Below are 24,565 nucleotides of genomic sequence, written 5' to 3'. Positions count from 1 at the left end.
AACCTGGCTAAACTAGCTAAGCTAATATAGCAATATAACATTAGTGAACATGAGTGCAAACCTAGCTAAACTAGCTAAGCTAATATAGCAATACAACATTAGTGAACATGAGTGCAAACCTAGCTAAACTAACTAGCTAATATAGCAATACAACATTACGAACATGAGTGCAAACCTAGCTAAACTAGCTAAGCTAATATAGCAATATAACATTAGTGAACATGAGTGCAAACCTAGCTAAATAGCACAATAGGAAAGGTACAGTGCAAGACGCAGCAAATGCATAGCATTCTCAACATACAATCTCTCTCCCTCTCTCTCCCTCTGTCTCTCTGCTGATAGGCCAGGCTGCGCTGCTAACGCTTCGCTTCTTTTCTCTTCTCTTCCTCTCCCTCCCGCCTGGCCCCCAGACTGGCTAGTAATGGTGTTGCGTCTCTCCTCAGTGACTCGGCACTGTCGGCTCGCCGGGAGCAGCGCCGGGAACAGTACCGGCAGGTCCGCGAGCACATGAGGCGGGACGACGGCATCATGCAGGCCTGTGGCTGGAGCGTGCCGTCAAGATTCAAACAGGTGACCCCCCCCCCCACACACACACAGACACAGACACTGTGAGCCTAAACCCTGTTCAGCAGGGAGGGGATCTGGGGGAGATAACGTTCCCCCAGTGAAAACTCTCAGGTGAAAAGAAGCGGCTGGCGACTCCACATGTATCGGAGGAGGCATGTGGTAGTCTACACCCTCCCCAGACCGACAGTAGGGCAGCATGTGATAGTCTACACCCTCCCCAGACGGACAGTAGGGCAGCATGTGGTAGTCTACACCCTCCCTAGACCGACAGTAGGGCAGTATGTGATAGTCTACACCCTCCCCAGACAGACAGTAGGGCAGCATGTGGTAGTCTACACCCTCCCCAGACCGACAGTAGGGCAGCATGTGGTAGTCTACACCCTCCCCAGACCGACAGTAGGGCAGTATGTGATAGTCTACACCCTCCCCAGACCGACAGTAGGGCAGCATGTGGTAGTCTACACCCTCCCCAGACCGACAGTAGGGCAGCATGTGGTAATCTACACCCTCCCCAGACCGACAGTAGGGCAGCATGTGGTAGTCTACACCCTCCCCAGACCGACAGTAGGGCAGCATGTGGTAGTCTACACCCTCCCCAGACCGACAGTAGGGCAGCATGTGGTAGTCTACACCCTCCCCAGACCGACAGTAGGGCAGCATGTGGTAGTCTACACCCTCCCCAGACCGACAGTAGGGCAGTATGTGATAGTCTACACCCTCCCCAGACCGACAGTAGGGCAGCATGTGGTAGTCTACACCCTCCCCAGACCGACAGTAGGGCAGCATGTGATAGTCTACACCCTCCCCAGACCGACAGTAGGGCAGCATGTGGTAGTCTACACCCTCCCCAGACCGACAGTAGGGCAGCATGTGGTAGTCTACACCCTCTCCAGACCAACAGTAGGGCAGCATGTGGTAGTCTACACCCTCTCCAGACCAACAGTAGGGCAGCATGTGGTAGTCTACACCCTCCCCAGACCGACAGTAGGGCAGCATGTGGTAGTCTACACCCTCTCCAGACCAACAGTAGGGCAGCATGTGGTAGTCTACACCCTCTCCAGACCGACAGTAGGGCAGCATGTGGTAGTCTACACCCTCCCCAGACTGACAGTAGGGCAGCATGTGGTAGTCTACACCCTCCCCAGACCGACAGTAGGGCAGCATGTGGTAGTCTACACCCTCCCCAGACCGACAGTAGGGCAGCATGTGGTAGTCTACACCCTCTCCAGACTGACAGTAGGGCAGCATGTGGTAGTCTACACCCTCCCCAGACCGACAGTAGGGCAGCATGTGGTAGTCTACACCCTCCCCAGACCGACAGTAGGGCAGCATGTGATAGTCTACACCCTCCCCAGACCGACAGTAGGGCAGCATGTGGTAGGCTACACCCTCCCCAGACAGACAGTAGGGCAGCATGTGGTAGTCTACACCCTCTCCAGACCGACAGTAGGGCAGCATGTGGTAGTCTACACCCTCCCCAGACAGACAGTAGGGCAGCATGTGGTAGTCTACACCCTCCCCAGACTGACAGTAGGGCAGCATGTGGTAGTCTACACCCTCCCCAGACCGACAGTAGGGCAGCATGTGGTAGTCTACACCCTCCCCAGACCGACTGTAGGGCAGCATGTGGTAGTCTACACCCTCCCCAGACCGACAGTAGGGCAGCATGTGGTAGTCTACACCCTCTCCAGACCGACAGTAGGGCAGCATGTGGTAGTCTACACCCTCCCCAGACCGACAGTAGGGCAGCATGTGGTAGTCTACACCCTCCCCAGACTGACAGTAGGGCAGCATGTGGTAGTCTATACCCTCCCCAGACCGACAGTAGGGCAGCATGTGGTAGTCTACACCCTCCCCAGACCGACAGTAGGGCAGCATGTGGTAGTCTACACCCTCCCCAGACTGACAGTAGGGCAGCATGTTGTAGTCTACACCCTCCCCAGACCGACAGTAGGGCAGCATGTGGTAGTCTACACCCTCCCCAGACCGACAGTAGGGCAGCATGTGGTAGTCTACACCCTCCCCAGACCGACAGTAGGGCAGCATGTGATAGTCTACACCCTCCCCAGACTGACAGTAGGGCAGCATGTTGTAGTCTACACCCTCCCCAGACCGACAGTAGGGCAGCATGTTGTAGTCTACACCCTCCCCAGACCGACAGTAGGGCAGCATGTTGTAGTCTACACCCTCCCCAGACCGACAGTAGGGCAGCATGTTGTAGTCTACACCCTCCCCAGACCGACAGTAGGGCAATGCGCGCAACCACCAGAAAGGGAATTGGCACAACGACTAAATTGTTGGCGTCAGCGTCAGTGTGGGCAGGGTGCAGGAATCTCTATGCTGCTGATGATGAACATGTTAATGCTGTATGTAGCTCTAGATGCCTGGAGCAGTAAAGAGAAATCATGTTAAAAAATGTTTTTTTCACTGTATAAAGATCCGGCTTAAACCGGCTGAAGGGTGGCAGGCAGGTAGGGTGGCAGGCAGGTAGGGTGGCAGGCAGGCAGGGTGGCAGGCAGGGTGGCAGGCAGCCAGGTCTCTAACAGGCAGGTCACTAGCAGGCAGGGTGGCAGGTGGCAGGTCTCTAACAGGCAGGTCACTAGCAGGCAGGGTGGCAGGCAGGCAGGTCTCTAACAGGCAGGTCACTAGCAGGCAGGGTGGCAGGCAGGCAGGTCTCTAACAGGCAGGTCACTAGCAGGCAGGGTGGCAGGTGGCAGGTCTCTAACAGGCAGGTCACTAGCAGGCAGGGTGGCAGGCAGGTCTCTAACAGGCAGGTCACTAGCAGGCAGGGTGGCAGGTGGCAGGTCTCTAACAGGCAGGTGGCAGGTCTCTAAACTCTGGTCTCCCACAGACGGGTGCAGCACAGGACACCGCGCCGGACGGCTTGCTGAAGAGACAACAGGCAAGTGAGACCGACAGAGTCCTAGCATGCTCCTTACTGGCTAACTCCGCCTCTAACCCCGCCTTTAACCCCGCCTCTAACCCCACCTTTAACTCCACCTCTAACCCCGCCTTTAACTCCGCCTCTAACCCCACCTTTAACCCAGCCTCTAACCCCACCTTTAACTCCGCCTCTAACCCCACCTTTAACTCCGCCTCTAACCCCACCTTTAACTCCGCCTCTAACCCCACCTTTAACTCCACCTCTAACCCCACCTTTAACTCCGCCTCTAACCCCATCTTTAACTCTGCCTCTAACCCCACCTTTAACTCTACCTCTAACCCCATCTTTAACTCCACCTCTAACCCCACCTTTAACCCCGCCTCTAACCCCACCTTTAACTCCGCCTCTAACCCCATCTTTAACTCCGCCTCTAACCCCACCTTTAACTCCACCTCTAACCCCATCTTTAACTCCACCTCTAATCCCATCTTTAACTCCACCTCTAATCCCACCTTTAACTCCGCCTCTAACCCCATCTTTAACTCCACCTCTAATCCCACCTTTAACTCCACCTCTAACCCCACCTTTAACTCCGCCTCTAATCCCACCTTTAACTCCACCTCTAACCCCACCTTTAACTCCGCCTCTAACCCCACCTTTAACTCCACCTCTAACCCCATCTTTAACTCCGCCTCTAACCCCATCTTTAACTCCGCCTCTAACCCCACCTTTAACTCCACCTCTAACCCCACCTTTAACTCCACCTCTAACCCCATCTTTAACTCCACCTCTAACCCCACCTTTAACTCCGCCTCTAACCCCACCTTTAACTCCGCCTCTAACCCCGCCTTTAACTCCGCCTCTAATCCCACCTTTAACTCCACCTCTAACCCCACCTTTAACTCCACCTCTAACCCCACCTTTAACTCCACCTCTAACCCCACCTTTAACTCCACCTCTAACCCCACCTTTAACCCCGCCTCTAACCCCACCTTTAACTCCACCTCTAACCCCACCTTTAACTCCACCTCTAACCCCACCTTTAACTCCACCTCTAACCCCACCTTTAACTCCGCCTCTAACCCCACCTTTAACTCCGCCTCTAACCCCGCCTTTAACTCCGCCTCTAATCCCACCTTTAACTCCACCTCTAACCCCACCTTTAACTCCACCTCTAACCCCATCTTTAACTCCACCTCTAACCCCACCTTTAACTCCGCCTCTAACCCCATCTTTAACTCCACCTCTAACCCCACCTTTAACTCCACCTCTAACTCCACCTCTAACCCCACCTTTAACTCCGCCTCTAACCCCACCTTTAACTCCACCTCTAACCCCACCTTTAACTCCGCCTCTAACCCCACCTTTAACTCCGCCTCTAACCCCACCTTTAACTCCACCTCTAACCCCACCTTTAACCCCACCTCTAACCCCACCTTTAACTCCGCCTCTAACCCTCCCCTGAAGCCCCGCCCCTTCCAGATAGCAATAGACTACTAATGAATAGACTGCAGAAGTGACCAGGCCTCCTCCTGGTTCATTATCTAAAGGGACATTATGTATCTTTATCTAAAGGGACATTATGTATCTTTATCTAAAGGGACATTATGTATCTTTATCTAAAGGGACATTATGTATCTTTATCTAAAGGGACATTATGTGTCTTCATCTAAAAGGGACATTATGTATCTTTATCTAAAGGGACATTATGTATCTTTATCTAAAGGGACATTATGTGTCTTCATCTAAAAGGGACATTATGTATCTTTATCTAAAGGGACATTATGTATCTTCATCTAAAGGGACATTATGTGTCTTCATCTAAAGGGACATTATGTATCTTCATCTAAAGGGACATTATGTATCTTTATCTAAAGGGACATTATGTATCTTTATCTAAAGGGACATTATGTATCTTCATCTAAACAGGACATTATGTGTCTTCATCTAAAGGGACATTATGTATCTTTATCTAAAGGGACATTATGTATCTTCATCTAAAGGGACATTATGTATCTTTATCTAAAGGGACATTATGTATCTTTATCTAAAGGGACATTATGTGTCTTCATCTAAAAGGGACATTATGTATCTTCATCTAAAGGGACATTATGTGTCTTCATCTAAAAGGGACATTATGTATCTTTATCTAAAGGGACATTATGTATCTTCATCTAAAGGGACATTATGTATCTTTATCTAAAGGGACATTATGTATCTTCATCTAAAGGGACATTATGTATCTTTATCTAAAGGGACATTATGTATCTTCATCTAAAGGGACATTATGTATCTTTATCTAAAGGGACATTATGTATCTTCATCTAAAGGGACATTATGTATCTTTATCTAAAGGGACATTATGTATCTTCATCTAAAGGGACATTCTGTATCTTCATCTAAAGGGACATTATGTATCTTCATCTAAAGGGACATTATGTATCTTTATCTAAAGGGACATTATGTATCTTTATCTAAAGGGACATTATGTATCTTCATCTAAAGGGACATTATGTATCTTCATCTAAAGGGGACATTATGTATCTTCATCTAAAGGGACATTATGTATCTTCATCTAAAGGGACATTATGTATCTTCATCTAAAGGGGACATTATGTATCTTTTCAACACATTTATATGACTTTTTGAATCTGTGGAACATGTTTCTGACATTCTGACGAGTCCAAATCTCATTTGAATTATTTATTTTCCAGCACCTCATTCTTCACTTGTATTGATCAGTGGTGGCTGTATCAACTCTTTACTAACCTTTTAATAACCTTTACTAACTAGGCTCCAAAAAGCACAGCTACTTCATTAATTAATACATTTGATTTATATTTATATATACATATATATATATATCGCTTTTAACCTCTTAAGCCCGAGCGGTCCGGTACTGGACCAACAATGACATCACACCATAAATCCATCTCTACAGAATGTATGAATTAATGTTGCATTTTCTTTCCAAATGTAGCCAAGAGTAAAGACCCTAACCCTGTCAAAACAGCAGTCAAATTGTATATTTTCAGCAATACGTTTGTTTACCAATGGTGTTATTAGTTAAATATGAGTTATAGAAATCTAGTCTGAAAAAGACGAGAATTGATGCGAGGAAATAACGTCGCCATTTTTTTTGTAGTCCTATGAGGAGAGGAGACCTAGGATTTTTGAAGGGCTTTTGAATAAAAAAAAACGACACTTCCTGGCTCACGCCAGCCCCTGTCAATCATCTGACTTCTGTATTAACTTTTTTATTTATCTTATTTTTTTGGGATCATATGCCACAAACCTGAACGCTATTGCCATAAAACAGAATGTAGTTAGTTTCTCTACCTTTCTGTGAATGTCTAGCAAAGAACGGCATTGCAATCTAATGAAAAATCTTTTTGCAAAGATACAGGTCCAAATCTCATTTGAATTATTTATTTTCCAGCACCTCGTTATGCCCTTGTATTGATCAGTGTTTTTGGTGGCTCTAGCAACTCTTTGGTGCTGAATGAGCTCAGTGGCAATTTTTCATGTCTGGTCATTTTTAGCATGGTGTTATCCACCGTCAAAGATGAAAGAATAAAATAAAAAGGTGGTTCTCCTTTGGTTCATCACAATTTACTCAAGCCTAGTAACAGACACAATATCTCTGACACTGGGAATACATTCCCTGAGATCCATAGATGCCTCTAGATACCAAGAACATGCAAATGGCCTTGTAGAAGTGGAGCAATCTTCCATTTACATTTTTACGCAGATTTTCAGAAAATAGGGCTCCTAAATAACATTTCAGACTCACTGCCAAATCCATACAACAACAACAACAACAACAGCAACAACAACAACAACAACAACAACAACAACAAACAAACAACTATGACTACACAAAACCCATGTTCCATAATGTGTTCCCTCACAGGGAATAGGGAATTTAAATAACATCTTCTGCAGATGAAGATACTTTCATTTAATTTAAGGGTGAAATTCAAGGAATTCAAGTTATTTACCTCAAAAGAACTACATTTCCCCAAGAGCTACGGCATTGCTCATTGGCTGCATTCTATCTTTGTCATTGAGATACCAGTCATGTCTGTTCCTTACATACAAAACCGTGTCTTACACACAGAGTTTTAACTTGGCCGTGTTGGTGACAGTTATAGTTCACACAATTACTTTTTTGTGGGCGTTGTTTGCATGTTGTGGTGTGGATTAACCTTCTGTAGTGTGGTAGTGAAGGGGTTAACCTTCTGTAGTGTGGTAGTGAAAGGTTAACCTGTAGTGTGGTAGTGAAAGGGTTAACCTTCTGTAGTGTGGTAGTGAAAGAGTTAACCTTCTGTAGTGTGGCAGTGAAGGGGTTAACCTTCTGTAGTGTGGTAGTGAAAGGTTAACCTTCTGTAGTGTGGTAGTGAAAGGGTTAACCGTCTGTAGTGTGGTAGTGAAAGGTTAACCTTCTGTAATGTGGTAGTGAAAGGTTAACCGTCTGTAGTGTGGTAGTGAAAGGGTTAACCGTCTGTAGTGTGGTAGTGAAAGGTTAAGCTTCTGTAGTGTGGTAGTGAAAGGTTAACCGTCTGTAGTGTGGTAGTGAAAGGGTTAACAGTCTGTAGTAGTGTGGTAGTGAAAGGTTAACCTTCTGTAGTGTGGTAGTGAAAGGTTAACCTTCTGTAGTGTGGTTGTGAAAGGTTAACCGTATGTAGTGTGGTAGGGAAAGGTTAACCTTCTGTAGTGTGGTAGTGAAAGGGTTAACCTTCTGTAGTGTGGTAGTGAAAGGTTAACCTTCTGTAGTGTGGTAGGGAAAGGTTAACCGTATGTAGTGTGGTAGGGAAAGGTTAACCTTCTGTAGTGTGGTAGTGAAAGGGTTAACCTTCTGTAGTGTGGTAGTGAAAGGGTTAACCGTCTGTAGTGTGGTAGTGAAAGGGTTAACCGTCTGTAGTGTGGTAGTGAAAGGGTTAACCGTCTGTAGTGTGGTAGTGAAAGGGTTAACGATGTAATTTGGCGTGCTGCCAGAACACCCACCAACAGGTCTTGGTTAGTTAGCTAATGGCTATGCAGAAATTACACTAGTGGCAACTAAGTATTTCTTACCACTTCATCCAAAACTATACTACACAAAACTATCCTTTTAATTGCACTATAATTTCATTAAAGGAACAAGTCAACATTATTGGAAATGCTCTTACTGTCTTCTCCAGAGTCAGACAAGAAGATAGAGACCAGTTTCCTCTCTGTGCGTTCAGTACAAAGTGATCCAGCTGCAAGCTAGCCCAGCTTAGCACAAATACGGACCACTAGCCTAGCTTAAAACACTGGGAGAGGTGTTTTTGGCCAACAGCTAGGCTAATGGTCCGTATCCACTTACATTCATTTGTGAACAGTCTACGATTTATATGCATTATATAAAAAATTATCAGCATACAATAAAAAATGTAAATAAAAGAATAGCAATTTAGTGTAGTGTAGTATGTGCAAATCTGTGGTGTGGATCTATTTGGGGAAAGCTGGATGTGGAGAAGACTGCGATTGACTTGCATGATGATGAAACCATAGTCCACATCATAGCACGGCAACATTCTCCAATCAACCTCCGCCAATGTTGCTCCATCCTCTGTCTCTCTCAGGCTGCGGTTACATGAAAGGAAAAACAACAACGTTTCATTTCACTTTTCAGAACGTTGTGTATTGGCAGGCAAGTTAGACGTCGTTTGTCTCCTGTATGCGCGGGAGGTATTTGTGTGTGCGCCTCGGTCGGGAGTGTGTGAAAAGCACAGCAGAGGCCCGCTCCGCTTCAGACAGATAGAGAGAGCACAGCGTATGTAAAGTCCATATCTCTCCGGAGCATTGCAAAGCGCGCCTTGCATACGTCCGAACGAACACTCGATCACCATGCGTCGGTGTCTACTGCGCATGGGCGTTGGGCGTGAACGGCTCTGTATCTGGCTTGCGCAGTTTACATGGCACCGTTGCAGGGGAGTTTTGAAAATGAAAACCCCCTTTGAGCGTTGCCGCTAGGAAAACGAAAATGCCTGCCAAAACGGCGTTGCCTTTTAACTTGGACATGCAAACGAAATAATTCGAAAATGAAACGTTCTAAGTGTAACCAGGGCCTCAACCTGCCCTGCTCTGCACAGCACATGGATGTCATTAACATTAATTAACACCATTAACACCAGCTTTAATCTAACTTGAGGCATTGTTTAAAGGTGCACTATACCATTTCAGGGCAAGAGATTTCTTTACATTCGAATGGGCCACAATTAGTTCACACACATTTTTATATACATGTAAAATGGTTCTGTCTATCGCAGTCTATGAATCAGAACAAAGGGTTACCTTCTTTGAATGTTTGTAAACAAGCTGCGTAATGCACCTTTAAAATATATCTCCCAAAGCTGCCTAGTGCACCTTTAAAATATCACTACCAAAGCTGCCTAGTGCACTCTTAAAATATCTACCAAAACTGCCTAGTGCACTCTTAAAATATCTATCCCCAAGCTGCCTAGTGCACTCTTAAAATATCTATCCCCAAGCTGCCTAGTGCACTCTTAAAATATCTCTCCCAAAACTGCCTAGTGCACCTTTAAAATATCTCTCCCAAAGCTGCCTAGTGCACCTTTAACACATTCGGGGCCATTTGGATCCGTCTAATATCACTCTAGACGGCCAGAATTTCAAAATAGACTTGCATATTTGTTATCTTTGACTGTGAATAACACCATGCTAAAATGTACCAGACCTGAAAAATCTAAGCAAATTAATAAAGGGAAGATGATTAAACAGGTTTTGTAGATATAGTGCTGAATTCTGCCATCTTTTTTATAATGTAAATTTCTCCACCATTTTTCATCATATTGCAACACAGTTTTTTGCTAGACGTTCACAGAAAGGTAGAGAAACTAACTGCGTTCTGTTTTATGGCAATAACGTTCAGGTTTGTGGGAGATAATCCCAAAAAATAAGAGAAATAAAAAAGTAAATCCAGAAGTCAGATGATTGATAGGGGCTGGTGTGAGCTGGGTAGGGTAGTTTTTCGAAATTCGAAAGCCCTAAGGCCTGAGTCTCTTCCTTCAAAAGACTACACTCACTTTTGGATGTGCCACTTCCTCCTGTCAATATGCGCCGGTTTCCGACTCAATGCCCTGAGATTTCTATAATCTTATATTTCACTAATAACAGTTAAAATAATTGGTAAACAAATGTAATGCTGAAAATATACACTTTTACTGTATATCTGGGGCTTAAGAGGTTAACCCTGTGAGGCCCAAATTAAAAAGACATTAGCAGCTTCAGAGGCCAGAGGGTGAGACCTATAAACACATGAAGGGTGCCGTGACTGAAAAAAAAGGTTGAGAAACACTGGTATAATTATATGGTGTGGCTCTTTGTGGTACCACAGTAATTTTTGTGGCTTAGTCTCTGAATGGTTGGCCACCCCTGGTCTAGTCTGTAGTGTATACTGTAGTCAGTCATGTGGCTCTGGTGGCCACGTGTGTATTTTGTATTAAGTCATTTATTTGTATAATTGCACAGTGCTTGTGCAATTCTGAATCGGGCCCTTAAGGAATTTCATTAAGCTCCCACTACAAGATTCAAGATTCAAGATTCAAGAGTTTTAATTGTCACGGTATACAGGTATACAATGAAATACGAGAGTTCACTGAGGCCGGTGATGACAGGGGACCTAAGCTGTGACGCTAAGCTAGTTGTGGCTGAACCACAGACAAAGTTAGTTTAATAGCCCATTAATTTGCCCATGCTGAAGGAGCCACCCTCCCTTATATGGGCAACAGTATGACACGTGTAAGAGGTCTATTGTTACTCGCTGCCGTTTTGTTGGCGTTCATGGGTTTTGGAGGGAAGGCATTTCTGGAATGTGTCCAATGAGCAACGAGAAGGAAATAAACTGATAACATTGTAAGGTGGTAGTCCATTAACGTGCCAAAACTGTTATGTAGATCATTATTATGGACATAATTTGTCCAGCACCAGGGCAATGTATGAGGTGCCATGTGACTGAAGCATAACGGCAAGCTTATAATTGACCAGTATGTTAGCTTGCAGCTACAGTAGCTGTGTCCCATTACCAGTATGTTAGCTTGCAGCTAGCTGTGTCCCATTACCAGTATGTTAGCTTGCAGCTAGCTGTGTCTCATTACCAGTATGTTAGCTTGCAGTTAGCTGTGTCCCATTACCAGTATGTTAGCTTGCAGCTAGCTGCGTCCCATTACCAGTATGTTAGCTTGCAGCTAGCTGTGTCCCATTACCAGTATGTTAGCTTGCAGCTAGCTGTGTCTCATTACCAGTATGTTAGCTTGCAGCTAGCTGTGTCTTATAGCCATATAGTAACTTATTATACTGTGAATTACTCCAGACGTCTTGGATGTGGCCAACAACCCTTCCCCTGTCCTCACTCTAATCCACCACACTCATCAGACCATAATACAAATTAACAAAGTGCAAAATAACAAGCAGGGCTCTTCTGCCTAGAGGGCGCTGTTTGACGGCATTGCAGATTCTACCTTCAAGTCAAACTCTTCAAGAGTCAAACATCCCTCCTGCGATTCTACCTGTAATGTGGTCATGTTGCAAAAAAATGCTGGATTGTGGCTATAAGGGCCAGTTAGTGAACCCGTAAATAATTGGATGATTTGCCTGACCCCTGACCGTTGGTCCACCTCTGTTTTCAGACGACCAATGAGAAAGAGGACAACCGCATGAAGAACGTGCCCGTTCCTGTGTACTGTCGCCCCCTAGTGGAGAAGGACCCCAACAGGAAGGTAGGGGTGGAATTCCACAACAGTAGAGGAAGTGATGTCATTGTCCAGAACCTGACAGAACGGATCATTCCACCCTAAAGTAGAATTCACAGATGTTATTTCTTTAACATTGTACAGCTCTGTTTCCATTTGTGAATATGGAAAAACTCGACAGTGGACTCTATGACAGTGACTAGTGGAACATTGGACTCTATGACAGTGATTAATGGAACATTGGACTCTATGAGAGTGACTAGTGGAACATTGGACTCTATGACAGTGACTAGTGGAACATTGGACTCTATTGGAACATTGGACTCTATGCCAGTGACTAGTGGAACATTGGACTCTATGACAGTGACTAGTGGAACATTGGACTCTATGACAGTGACTAGTAGAACATTGGACTTTATGACAGTGACTAGTGGAACATTGGACTCTATGACAGTGACTAGTGGAACATTGGACTCTATGACAGTGACTAGTGGAACATTGGACTCTATGATAGTGACTAGTGGAACATTGGACTCTATGACAGTGACTAATGGAACATTGGACTCTATTGGAACATTGGACTCTATGACAGTGACTAGTGGAACATTGGACTATATTGGAACATTGGACTCTATGACAGTGACTAATGGAACATTGTACTCTATTGGAACTTTGGACTCTATGACAGTGACTAGTGGAACATTGGACTCTATGACAGTGACTAGTGGAACATTGGACTCTATGACAGTGACTAGTGGAACATTGGACTCTATGACAGTGACTAATGGAACATTGGACTCTATTGGAACATTGGACTCTATGACAGTGACTAGTGGAACATTGGACTCTATGACAGTGACTAGTGGAACAACTCCACTAGATTTTCTTTACCAAAGTACAATGTGGTGTTTGCCTCCTTGACTCCCATTCATTTAGCAAACAGTGGTGACATTGCATTTCATCTTAATCAGAACATTCTGTGTCTAATGCTTTCAATGTGTGTGTGTGTGTGTGTGTGTGTGTGTGTGTGTGTGTAGTTGTGGTGTGCTGCGGGGGTGGACCTGACTGGATGGAAGGCCTGTATCCAGGACTCTGAACCGACCAATGCGTTGTCCAGCAGCTCAGACCCCCTGACCTTAGAGGAGGAGGGAGGAGGAGGAGACAGACAGAGCAACCACAGCTCTCCGGAGAAGAGGAAGGTAAGGCAGCCATGACATGCCACTCTGAAGGACCATACCTGTGTTATTCTGACAGCTCAATAATCGGTTCCCGGTTCAATTCCTGCTCCTCTCGGCAGCGTGTCGAAGTGTCCTTGAGCAAGACACCCCTAACTGCTCCCAATGAGCAGGTCGGCACCTTGCATGGTTGCTTCCACCGTCAGTGTGTGAATGTGGGGCTACAGCTAAGGCTAGCCCGCTAACAAACTGGCAGGACAGCTAATGCTAGCTGGCTAACAAACTGGCAAGACAGCTAACGCTAGCCAACTAAAAAACTGGCAAGACAGCTAATGCTAGCCGGCAAAAAAACTGACAAGAAAGCTAATGCTAGCTGGCTAACAAACTGGCTAGACAGCTAATGCTAGCTGGCTAACAAACTGGCAAGACAGCTAATGCTAGCCGGCTAACAAACTAGCAAGACCGCTAATGCTAGCTGGCCAACAAACTGGCAAGACAGTTAATGCTAGCTGGCTAACAAATGAGCAAGACAGCTAATTCTAGCTTGCTAACAAACTGGCAAGACAGCTAATGCTAGCTGGATAACAAACTGGCAAGACAGCTAATGCTAGCTGACTAACAAATTGGCAAGACAGCTAATGCTAGCTGGCTAACAAACTGGCAAGACAGTTAATGCTAGCTGGCTAACAAACTGGCAAGACATAATGCTAGCTGGCTTTGGTATTTTGTGTTCTGTTCTAACCAATCCCTGCTGCAAGCACATAGAGCATGACATTTTTCCCCCTGTGTTGAGTGGCAGCTACACTAGCTGGTTAGCTAGTTATGTTGTATTAGCTCCATGACCTGGTCAGAGTGCGTTATGATATCTGTCTTCATTTAGGAAACATAGCCCTGCTTGTTTGGTTACACTATGATAATTAGTGCTGCGCTACCCGGCCGCACCATTATGATAATTCTGTTTCAAATGTAGTGTTTGACTTTGTGCCAAAGTAATAATGTCAGCTGCACCAGCAGACATCGCACCAGCCTGAACAGCTTCCTCTCTGTTTCACAACATAGTTCATTATATACAAGGATTTTTTTTTTATCCACTTTTTCTCCCATTTTCTATATTTTTTCTCCCATCCCAATTTCGTATCATCCAATTCAACCCTCCCCTGTCACGAACGCTGTTTCTTGCCTCCCACAAGCCGGCTGCAATGTGGACTAAGTCATACATAGCACAAGTCCCCTCCGGTACTTGAGGTAACAGCAGTCGCATCTTTTCACCTGCGCAGCTCGATCTCTCAGTGGCGAGGAGTAACGCGTGGGAGGCTCAGGCTGCCCCCGACACTTCCTGATTCTACTGCGCAGGCGCACCAACCGACCTGTAGGAGTCGCTGTCCACAACGCCCGATCCCCACCCATCAGTTTCCCACCCCCTAATACGGCCAATGTGTATTAGTATGAACGACCAGCTAAACTGAAAGCAATGTGGAGCGCTGGGCTCGAACAGTCGAGCCCAGCGTCTCGGCATTCGTGGCGAGCGCCTTGCCCACTACGCCACGTAGCCGCCCGATATACAAGGACTTTTTATACATTCTTTTAGAGACATACTTCATCTGCCAGTGACTTCTACGAGCACTGCTAACATGATAATAACTACATTCTCATTTACATTTAGTCATTTAGCTAGTCTCAGTACATTAGGGTGGCCAAACATGTCCTTTTTTCACGCCCTGTCCGGGGGGGCTTTATAAATTCATGAAAATGTCTGGGTTTCATTGTTTTTAACGGGACCATTAAGCGTGTACTTAAATTGACTGGTGCGTTGCACAGAATACTACGGTACTCTGTTGCGTGTGACGTAATCCCTGATAAGATAAGCTTTGTGGGCGGCTCTACTACGTCCCACACGAACAGAGGAGGCGGACAGATGTGATTCTACTCACAAATGGAGCAACGTTGATTCTGCTCACAAAGCCAAAGCGGCAAGTGTACATTTATAGATGAACTGCAGAGAAAATTCCCAATTTACCGTCCCGGTCGAGACAAATGGGAGGCGGAGTGCAACGCGTGCAAAGCTTGACCATAATTATGTTTCTGTGTCTAATAAAGGTGCTGGAGATGTCAAAGCTCACATGGACACAGAAAAACATTCAAAATAAAGCTGTGCGAGAGAGTTGAGAATTGATTGATGCAGCTATACAGAGAGAGAAAGAAAATAATTGAAAACTATTTTGATGCCTCAAATGATGTTTTGTTTTGATTTATGATGACATAAGATGCTTATGATACAATCATTCGAAGGATTACGTGTGTAATAAATTAGTTTTGTACACTAATTACAAGTTATGCAAATGTAAACAAATCCAAAAAACTGCATAGTGCACTTTTAAATTAGTATCTTTGTGAGGTTACTGTTTTATAATTTACATTACATTGAAAAGATACAAAGATATATTTTTTAAAGCTGGATTTTCTAATACAGAAGAGTTATTATTTAGAACATTAATTCATATTTTTTTAGCTATTTATTGTTGTCCAGTAAGACTTGAAAAGAGTTATTATTTTGTTATAGGTTGATTTTTAAGTTATTTTCGTAGCATTGAGATTTGTCCAGAGAGATTACTTTAGGCATAATAAAGCATGTTGAGTAACTTTGGTTATAGAGATCTATTATGTTGTTATATAAAATAATATTTAAATATAATTTTCTACCCATACAGAGGAGGCATACTTTAAATATATAAAGATTATAAGGCATCTTTGAGTAAACTTCGAGTGTTTAAATCAAGTAGTATAGACATACATGTAGTAGCATAGTAGGTACCGTACTTTTCGGACTATAAGCCGCGGCTTTTTCCCCCATTTTTCGACCCTGCGGCTTATATAACGGTGCGGCTTATATGTGACTCGACGTGACCAAACCCGAAAATGTAAAAATCTAAATATTGCTTTTTTGACTGCATTGAAATGTTATTTATCTGTTCCCTTATTTGCTAAACTTAATACAACTTGTAAATGAGTTAATTCTTGTTATTTGTCCGACAGTATTGTGTCCCAATGCTAATTACATATGGTAATTAAACATTAAAATACCTGCGGCTTATAGTCCAGTGCGGCTTATATATGTACACATCATTAAATTTAGCTGCTGCGGCTTATATTCAGGTGCGGCTTATAGTGCGAAAAGTACGGTAGTAGTATAGGTAGAGTAGCATAGTACATAGTAGGGATCGGCATTTTAAAGAAAAATCCAGATCGATTGATCGCATGTTATACTCGAGTGATCGTGTATTACTCGAAAAGGGAAAAAAAACGATTTTTTTTTTAAAGATATTTTTTAATTAATTAATTAATAAATGTTTTACTTCATTTTGTTCATTCACGTATATGTTTAAGGAAACCAACAAACAGTTATAATCTTACACAACAAACAAATTGTGAAACAAATATGTAAAAAAAATATATATATATATATTTCTTTATTTTCATAAAAAACTATTAATTATTTAAGATCGATTTTTCTCACTCACGCCCATCCCTAGTACATAGTAGGTAGTAGTATAGACATAGTAACATAGTACATAATAATAAAAGACAGTAAGAAGGTTGAATGTGAGATACCACTCCCAGTGCTTTTTGGATGGACTGATGAGTCTTGTCTCCCCCCCCCCCCCCCCCCCACCCCCCCACCCCAGTCTAAGGAGCTCCAGGAGACAGACGCCATGAGCAGCCGTGTCTGGATCCTAACCAGCACCCACTCGGCCAGCAAGGTGGTCATCATCGACGCCAACCAGCCGGGCTCCCTGGTGGACCAGTTCAACGTCTGCAACGCCCACGTGCTCTGCATCTCCAGCGTGCCAGGTGAGCCGTGAGCGCTGCATCTCCAGCGTGCCAGGTGAGCCGTGTGGTGCGCTGCATCTCCAGCGTGCCAGGTGAGCCGTGAGCGCTGCATCTCCAGCGTGCCAGGTGAGCCGTGTGGTGCTCTGCATCTCCAGCGTGCCAGGTGAGCCGTGAGCGCTGCATCTCCAGCGTGCCAGGTGAGCCGTGAGCGCTGCATCTCCAGCGTGCCAGGTGAGCCGTGAGCGCTGCATCTCCAGCGTGCCAGGTGAGCCGTGAGCGCTGCATCTCCAGCGTGCCAGGTGAGCCGTGTGGTGCGCTGCATCTCCAGCGTGCCAGGTGAGCCGTGAGCGCTGCATCTCCAGCGTGCCAGGTGAGCCGTGCGCGCTGCATCTCCAGCGTGCCAGGTGAGCCGTGAGCGCTGCATCTCCAGCGTGCCAGGTGAGCCGTGAGCGCTGCATCTCCAGCGTGCCAGGTGAGCCAGGTGCTCTGCATCTCCAGCGTGCCAGGTGAGCCGTGAGCGCTGCATCTCCAGCGTGCCAGGTGAGCCAGGTGCTCTGCATCTCCAGCGTGCCAGGTGAGCCGTGCGCGCTGCATCTCCAGCGTGCCAGGTGAGCCGTGCGCGCTGCATCTCCAGCGTGCCAGGTGAGCCGTGTGGTGCTCTGCATCTCCAGGTGAGCCGTGCGCACTGCATCTCCAGGTGAGCCGTGCGCGCTGCATCTCCAGGTGAGCCGTGTGGTGCTCTGCATCTCCAGGTGAGCCGTGCGCGCTGCATCTCCAGGTGAGCCAGGTGCTCTGCATCTCCAGGTGAGCCAGGTGCTCTGCATCTCCAGGTGAGCCAGGTGCTCTGCATCTCCAGGTGAGCCAGGTGCTCTGCATCTCCAGGTGAGCCGCCAGGTGCTCTGCATCTCCAGGTGAGCCAGGTGCTCTGCATCTCCAGGTGAGCCAGGTGCTCTGCATCTCCAGGTGAGCCGTGTGGTGCTCTGCATCTCCAGGTGAGCCAGGTGCTCTGCATCTCCAGGTGAGCCAGGTGCTCTGCATCTCAGGTGAGCCAGGTGCTCTGCATCTCAGGTGAGCCAGGTGCTCTGCATCTCAGGTGAGCCAGGTGCTCTGCATCTCCAGGTGAGCCAGGTGCTCTGCATCTCAGGTGAGCCAGGTGCTCTGCATCTCCAGGTGAGCCAGGTGCTCTGCATCTCCAGGTGAGCCAGGTGCTCTGCATCTCCAGGTGAGCCAGGTGCTCTGCATCTCCAGGTGAGCCGCCAGGTGCTCTGCATCTCCAGGTGAGCCGGCCGGCCCCACCGGAACTACCGCTCACCAGCAGCTTGGTAACCCAGGACAGGAAGCACTGAGCCCCGTTCCACATGAAACAAGAGAAGAGAAGATATTCCTTTATTTATTGTGAAAATGTATGACATACATGACATACAGATATACAGTACTGTTACATCCAGACATTTATGACATACAAGATATACAAATATACAGTACTGTTTTCTTTTTTTACAGACAGAGTTTCTAAAAGAGAATATACATTTGAGGGGGAGGAAACTGTACATTGGGGAATAGTAATGCAGCGCAGGGGAGGGAGTATACAAAATGTTGAATATAAATATAAAATATGAATAAAATCCCATGGACCTGGACTTGGCTGATATTTGGATCAGGTTGAAGGACACAGGATTTAGCTCAGTGTAAACGATTGTGTTTACACCTGTGTCTGAGAAGTAAACACTGATTGGTTGATTAAATGCTGTTGACAATTTTCGCTATTAGTCTTCAAGTAGCCGTCGTCCGCGTGGCCTTAAAGGTAGAATCTGTAACACCACCAAACAGCGACCTCTCGGAAGAAGAGCCCTGCTTGGTATTGAACTTTTTTTACATGTTTGGTTTCGGTCTGACGTGTGGTTCAGTGGGGATAGGGGGATGAGGGGTCTGTCGCTGGTCACTCAGGCGCTGACAATCTGCATATTCATAGCTCCTTGAATTCTCAATGAGGGTCAAGGTGTAGAGATACTGCTAAGCCGTTTTTAGTAGTTTATTGAACAGTTTGGTGGAAAAAACATATTTATATAAATTGTTATTCAATATATAATATTTTTAAGGGTTTAATATACTTTAATACTTTAATGTCGATTGAATGTCAATGGGCGACAGTGGCTCAGGAGATAGAGCAGTCGTCTGGTAATCGGAAGGTTCCCGGTTTGATTCTTGCTCCTCCCGGGCAGAGTGTCGAAGTGTCCTTGAGCAAGACTCTTAACCCCTACCTGCTCCCGATGAGCAGGTCGGCACCTTGCATGGTCACCTCCACAGTCGGTGTGTGAATGTGTGAGTGAACGGGTCAAATGTGAGGAACAAATTGTAAAGCGCTTTGGATAAAAGAGTTATATAAATGCACCATTTTACCATGTTCCCATGTCCCCAGCTGCGAGCGAGAGCGACTACCCAGCCGGGGAGATCGTGCTGGACCCCGGCGGTGACGGTGGAGGAGGTGAGGAGCCAGGCAGCGTGGAGGGTATGTTGGCGGGCATCACACTGGTGGGCTGTGCCACCACCTGCAGCGTGGCCCGCAGCAACTGCTCCTCGCGCACCGACACGCCCATCCTGGACAAGGGACAAGGTGAGGGAGAGCCTGTAAAATACCCATTGCCTTGTGACGTCTGACGTGAGGCTGGGTCCCAGATGTGTGTCCAATATGGACTTCTGGTTCATAAGCGTTTTCTCTATAGACCTCTCGCTTGTGTCTTAATGTTTCTGCCCAAATAGACGTGTTATTAAACTAGCTTCCTTTGTAGTTCATACAGGCTCTATTAAACTAGCTTCCTTTGTAGTTCACACAGGCTCTTTATTGAACTAGCTTCCTCTGTAGTTCACACAGGCTCTTTATTAAACTAGCTTCCTCTGTGGTTCATACAGGCTCTTTATTGAACTAGCTTCCTCTGTGGTTCATAAAGGCTCTTTATTAAACTAGCTTCCTCTGTGGTTCATACAGGCTCTTTATTAAACTAGCTTACTCTGTAGTTCACACAGGCTCTTTATTAAACTAGCTTCCTCTGTGGTTCATACAGGCTCTTTATTAAACTAGCTTCCTCTGTAGTTCACACAGGCTCTTTATTAAACTAGCTTCCTCTGTAGTTCACACAGGCTCTTTATTAAACTAGCTTCCTCTGTGGTTCATACAGGCTCTTTATTAAACTAGCTTCCTCTGTAGTTCACACAGGCTATTTATTAAACTAGCTTCCTCTGTGGTTCACACAGGCTCTTTATTAAACTAGCTTCCTCTGTGGTTCATACAGGCTCTTTATTAAACTAGCTTCCTCTGTGGTTCATACAGGCTCTTTATTAAACTAGCTTCCTCTGTGGTTCACACAGGCTATTTATTAAACTAGCTTCATCTGTGGTTCACACAGGCTCTTTATTAAACTAGCTTCCTCTGTGGTTCATACAGGCTCTTTATTAAACTAGCTTCCTCTGTAGTTCACACAGGCTCTTTATTAAACTAGCTTCCTCTGTGGTTCATACAGGCTCTTTATTAAATTAGCTTCCTCTGTAGTTCACACAGGCTCTTTATTAAACTAGCTTCCTCTGTGGTCCACACAGGCTATTTACCGTGAACAAGGTGTTTATTAAACTAGCTTCATTACCTTGAACGAGGTGTTTATTAAACTAGCTTCTTTACCTTGAACGAGGTGTTTATTAAACTAGATTGTTTACATTGAACGAGGTGTTTATTAAACTAGCTTCTTTACCTTGAACAAGGTGTTTATTAAACTAGATTCTTTACCTTGAACGAGGTGTTTATTAAACTAGATTCTTTACATTGAACAAGGTGTTTATTAAACTAGCTTCTTTACCTTGAACAAGGTGTTTATTAAACTAGCTTCTTTACATTGAACAAGGTCTTTATTAAACTAGCTTCCTCTGTGGTTCAGTGTTAAAATAGCTTCCTCTGTGGTTCAGTGTTAAACTAGCTTCCTCTGTGGTTCAGTGTTAAACTAGCTTCCTCTGTGGTTCAGTGTTAAACTAGCTTCCTCTGTGGTTCAGTGTTAAACTAGCTTCCTCTGTGGTTCAGTGTTAAACTAGCTTCCTCTGTGGTTCAGTGTTAAACTAGCTTCCTCTGTGGTTCAGTGTTACTATAGAGGTCTATAGAGAAAATGAATGGGGATTTTACATGATTATCCCCGTCAACACAGGCTTTTGAAACATTCTGACCTACATACATTTCTCTCTCTGTTGATTTATGAAGCACATTTCTAATTGTTAAAATTATTAAATATAAATGTATATTTTATGAATATATAGCATTTACAATTTACTAAATTATTAAATCATTATAAAAATTAATGTATGTGTATAAACACCATTCATTTTTATCCCAAGTTATAGGGACAGCATTTATCCTTTAACATAACATTTAACATAAATGTTGCCCCTATGACTTCCATTAATTTAGCATTAGCTGTGGCTAAATGTTGCCCCTATGACTTTCATTAATTTAGCATTAGTTGTGGCTAAATGTTGCCCCTATGACCTCCATTGATTTAGCATTAGCTGTGGCTAAATGTTGCCCCTATGACTTCCATTCATTTAGCATTAGCTGTGGTTAAATGTTGCCCCTATGACTTCCATTCATTTAGCATTAGCTGTGGCTAAATGTTGCCCCTATGACTTCCATTGATTTAGCATTAGCTGTGGTTAAACGTTGCCCCTATGACTTCCATTCATTTAGCATTAGCTGTGGCTAAATGTTGCCCCTATGACTTCCATTCATTTAGCATTAGCTGTGGTTAAATGTTGCCCCTATGACTTCCATTCATTTAGCATTAGCTGTGGCTAAATGTTGCCCCTATGACTTCCATTGATTTAGCATTAGCTGTGGTTAAACGTTGCCCCTATGACTTCCATTCATTTAGCATTAGCTGTGGCTAAATGTTGCCCCTATGACTTCCATTCATTTAGCATTAGCTGTGGCTAAATGTTGCCCCTATGACTTCCATTCATTTAGCATTAGCTGTGGCTAAATGTTGCCCCTATGACTTCCATTGATTTAGCATTAGCTGTGGCTAAATGTTGCCCCTATGACTTCCATTCATTTAGCATTAGCTGTGGCTAAATGTTGCCCCTATGACTTCCATTCATTTAGCATTAGCTGTGGCTAAATGTTGCTGATGTGCTGAGAAAGAAAGGAGCACGCCAAGATTATGTGAAATGCACTTACCATCTTCTCCAGTGTCAGACAAGAAGATAGATAGAAAGCTATCCGGCTGCAAGCTAGCCTAGTTTAGCACAAATGAATGGAAGCGGATATGGACCAGCTAGTCTAGCTGTTGGTCAGAACACCTCTCCCAGAGTTTTAAGCTAGTGGCTAGTGGTGCGTATCGGCTTCCATTATACAGTATCAAATCAAATCAAAATCAAAATGATTTGTATGGTCCGAAATCACAACAAATATTGCCCCCATGGGCTTCATTACATATCAAGAAGAAACATCACAATAGACCCAGAACAAAAAACACCATAAAATCCACAATTTTGCAACACCCCCAGACTTTTAACCAATGAAGATAAGGAACAACTCCCTAAAACCTAGCAATAGAAAAATAAAGTATTTGTGCTAAGCTAGGCTATCTTGCAGCCGGATCGCTTTCTGCGGCCCGTTCCCACAGCGCCGGCGTGTTCCTTGAAGCATGAATACAGCGAGACAGATCCTCTCCTCTGTGACCGCTCAGCTCCTGCTGCTCCTCCCCTGAACGGGAAGCTGCTCCCTGCCCAGTCGGCCGAGGAGGCCACCGAGGCCACGGAGGTGTGTGAGCCGGCAGCCAGCCAGGCCGAGGCCGTGTCCGCCCCCCCGGGCCCCTTCACCGAGCACGTCTTCACCGACCCCCAGCCCCGCCCGGCCGACGCCGCAGACAGGTAGGAGCACCTCTTATTCATAACAATCATAACAATAATAATCATAACAATCATAATAATCATAACAACCATAATCATAATAATCTAAATAATCTTAACAATCATAATCATAATAATCATAATATTCTAAATAATCATAACAATCATAATCATAATAACCATAATCATCATAACAATCATAATCATAATAATCATAATCATAATAAGCATAAGCATAATCATAATACTCATAATCATAATAATCATAATCATAATAATAATAATCATAATAATAATAATAACAGCTGCTGTCCAGAGGCTGGGTCAGTTTAAAGCTGCTGGCCAGAGGCTAGGAGATATATCTATATACTGGGCAGGTAAACTCACTCTTGATCATTTATCTGAGCAACGTCAGAAGGATCCGCCTGTTCAACTCATCCAGAACGCAGCGGCCCGCCTGATCTCCAACCCACCGAAGTCAGTCCATGTCACCCCACTTCTTAGGGACCTGCACTGGCTCTAGGGATGGGAATTGATAAGATTTTATCGATACGATTCCATTATCGATTCTGCTTATCGATCCCTGATAAATGTATAATTTAAATAAATAAATTGGAAATGCAACAGAACTAAGCTGGTTAGAATAACAACATGCAACTTGACATTACTGATTGTCATTTATTGTTAAGCCCCCATGTCAGAAAAATACAAAAACTGTAAAAAAAAATTTTTACTATACACTTAAATAAAATAATGTATTTGAGATTCTCAAATCTCAAGTACTGTAGTTGTTGAATGCATTCAACAGGTTGTTATTCCTCTGACTCCTCTTAGTCCCCCCCCCCCCCCCCCCTCTGTCATCTGGTCTTTCAGAAGACCAGCGCGCGCGCACGCACACACACACACACACACACACACACACACACACACACACACACATGCGCACACACACACACACGCGCGCGCACACACACACACACAGAAAGGGTTCTGGAGAGTCAGTCAGCTGTTCTCTCTCTCTCTGTGTGTGTATTGAGCATAGTTAGCTAGCGTTAGCTCCACGGCTAACGTTAGTTTACCTCGACTTAAATGAATGACTAGGTTGCAAAGCATTGGAGTAGTTTTCACTGCACATAGAAACAGTCAAACAGCGGGAGCATTTCGGGAGCATATACGACCAAAACCTAGGCAATTTCGAGCCCTTAAGGAATCAAATAGTCTGCTGCTATGGCTGCATGCGTGGCGCTAACTTTATTGTTTTCAAATGCGCAACTGTCGGAAAAACATGGCAGCGATAAAAGGAATCGATAGTCACGGAGGCATGCGATTCCAGGAATCGGACAATTAGGTTTTCGATTCCCATCCCAACTGGCTCCCCATGTCACCCCACTTCTTGGAGGCCCTGCACTGGCTCTCCATCGCAGTACGAAAAACACACTTCTTCAATCAAGATAAAAAAATATATAAAAAATATATATATAAATTCT

General features: G+C 44.9%; 1 protein-coding gene across 1 annotated transcript in view; it reads left to right on the top strand.

Annotated features, from left to right (window-relative positions):
- The window catches only part of mapk8ip3 (mitogen-activated protein kinase 8 interacting protein 3), a gene marked incomplete at its 5' end in the record, with an annotated part of 121,418 nt that overhangs the window by 73,066 nt on the left and 23,787 nt on the right, over nucleotides 1–24,565 (top strand). The window contains 7 exons of the mRNA XM_084330694.1: nucleotides 411–570; nucleotides 3,419–3,469; nucleotides 12,130–12,216; nucleotides 13,227–13,388; nucleotides 17,048–17,213; nucleotides 19,612–19,806; nucleotides 22,916–23,099. Of these exons, the coding sequence (XP_084186820.1) occupies nucleotides 411–570; nucleotides 3,419–3,469; nucleotides 12,130–12,216; nucleotides 13,227–13,388; nucleotides 17,048–17,213; nucleotides 19,612–19,806; nucleotides 22,916–23,099 (1,005 nt within the window). The remainder of the gene's footprint in view (nucleotides 1–410; nucleotides 571–3,418; nucleotides 3,470–12,129; nucleotides 12,217–13,226; nucleotides 13,389–17,047; nucleotides 17,214–19,611; nucleotides 19,807–22,915; nucleotides 23,100–24,565) is intronic.

This window comes from Notolepis coatsorum (genome assembly GCF_963971535.1).
Source record: "Notolepis coatsorum genome assembly, chromosome: 15".
NCBI classification, from domain to species: domain Eukaryota; kingdom Metazoa; phylum Chordata; class Actinopteri; order Aulopiformes; family Paralepididae; genus Notolepis; species Notolepis coatsorum.
Note: the sequence above shows the minus strand (reverse complement) of the source record. Positions and strands in the feature narration are given on the sequence as shown.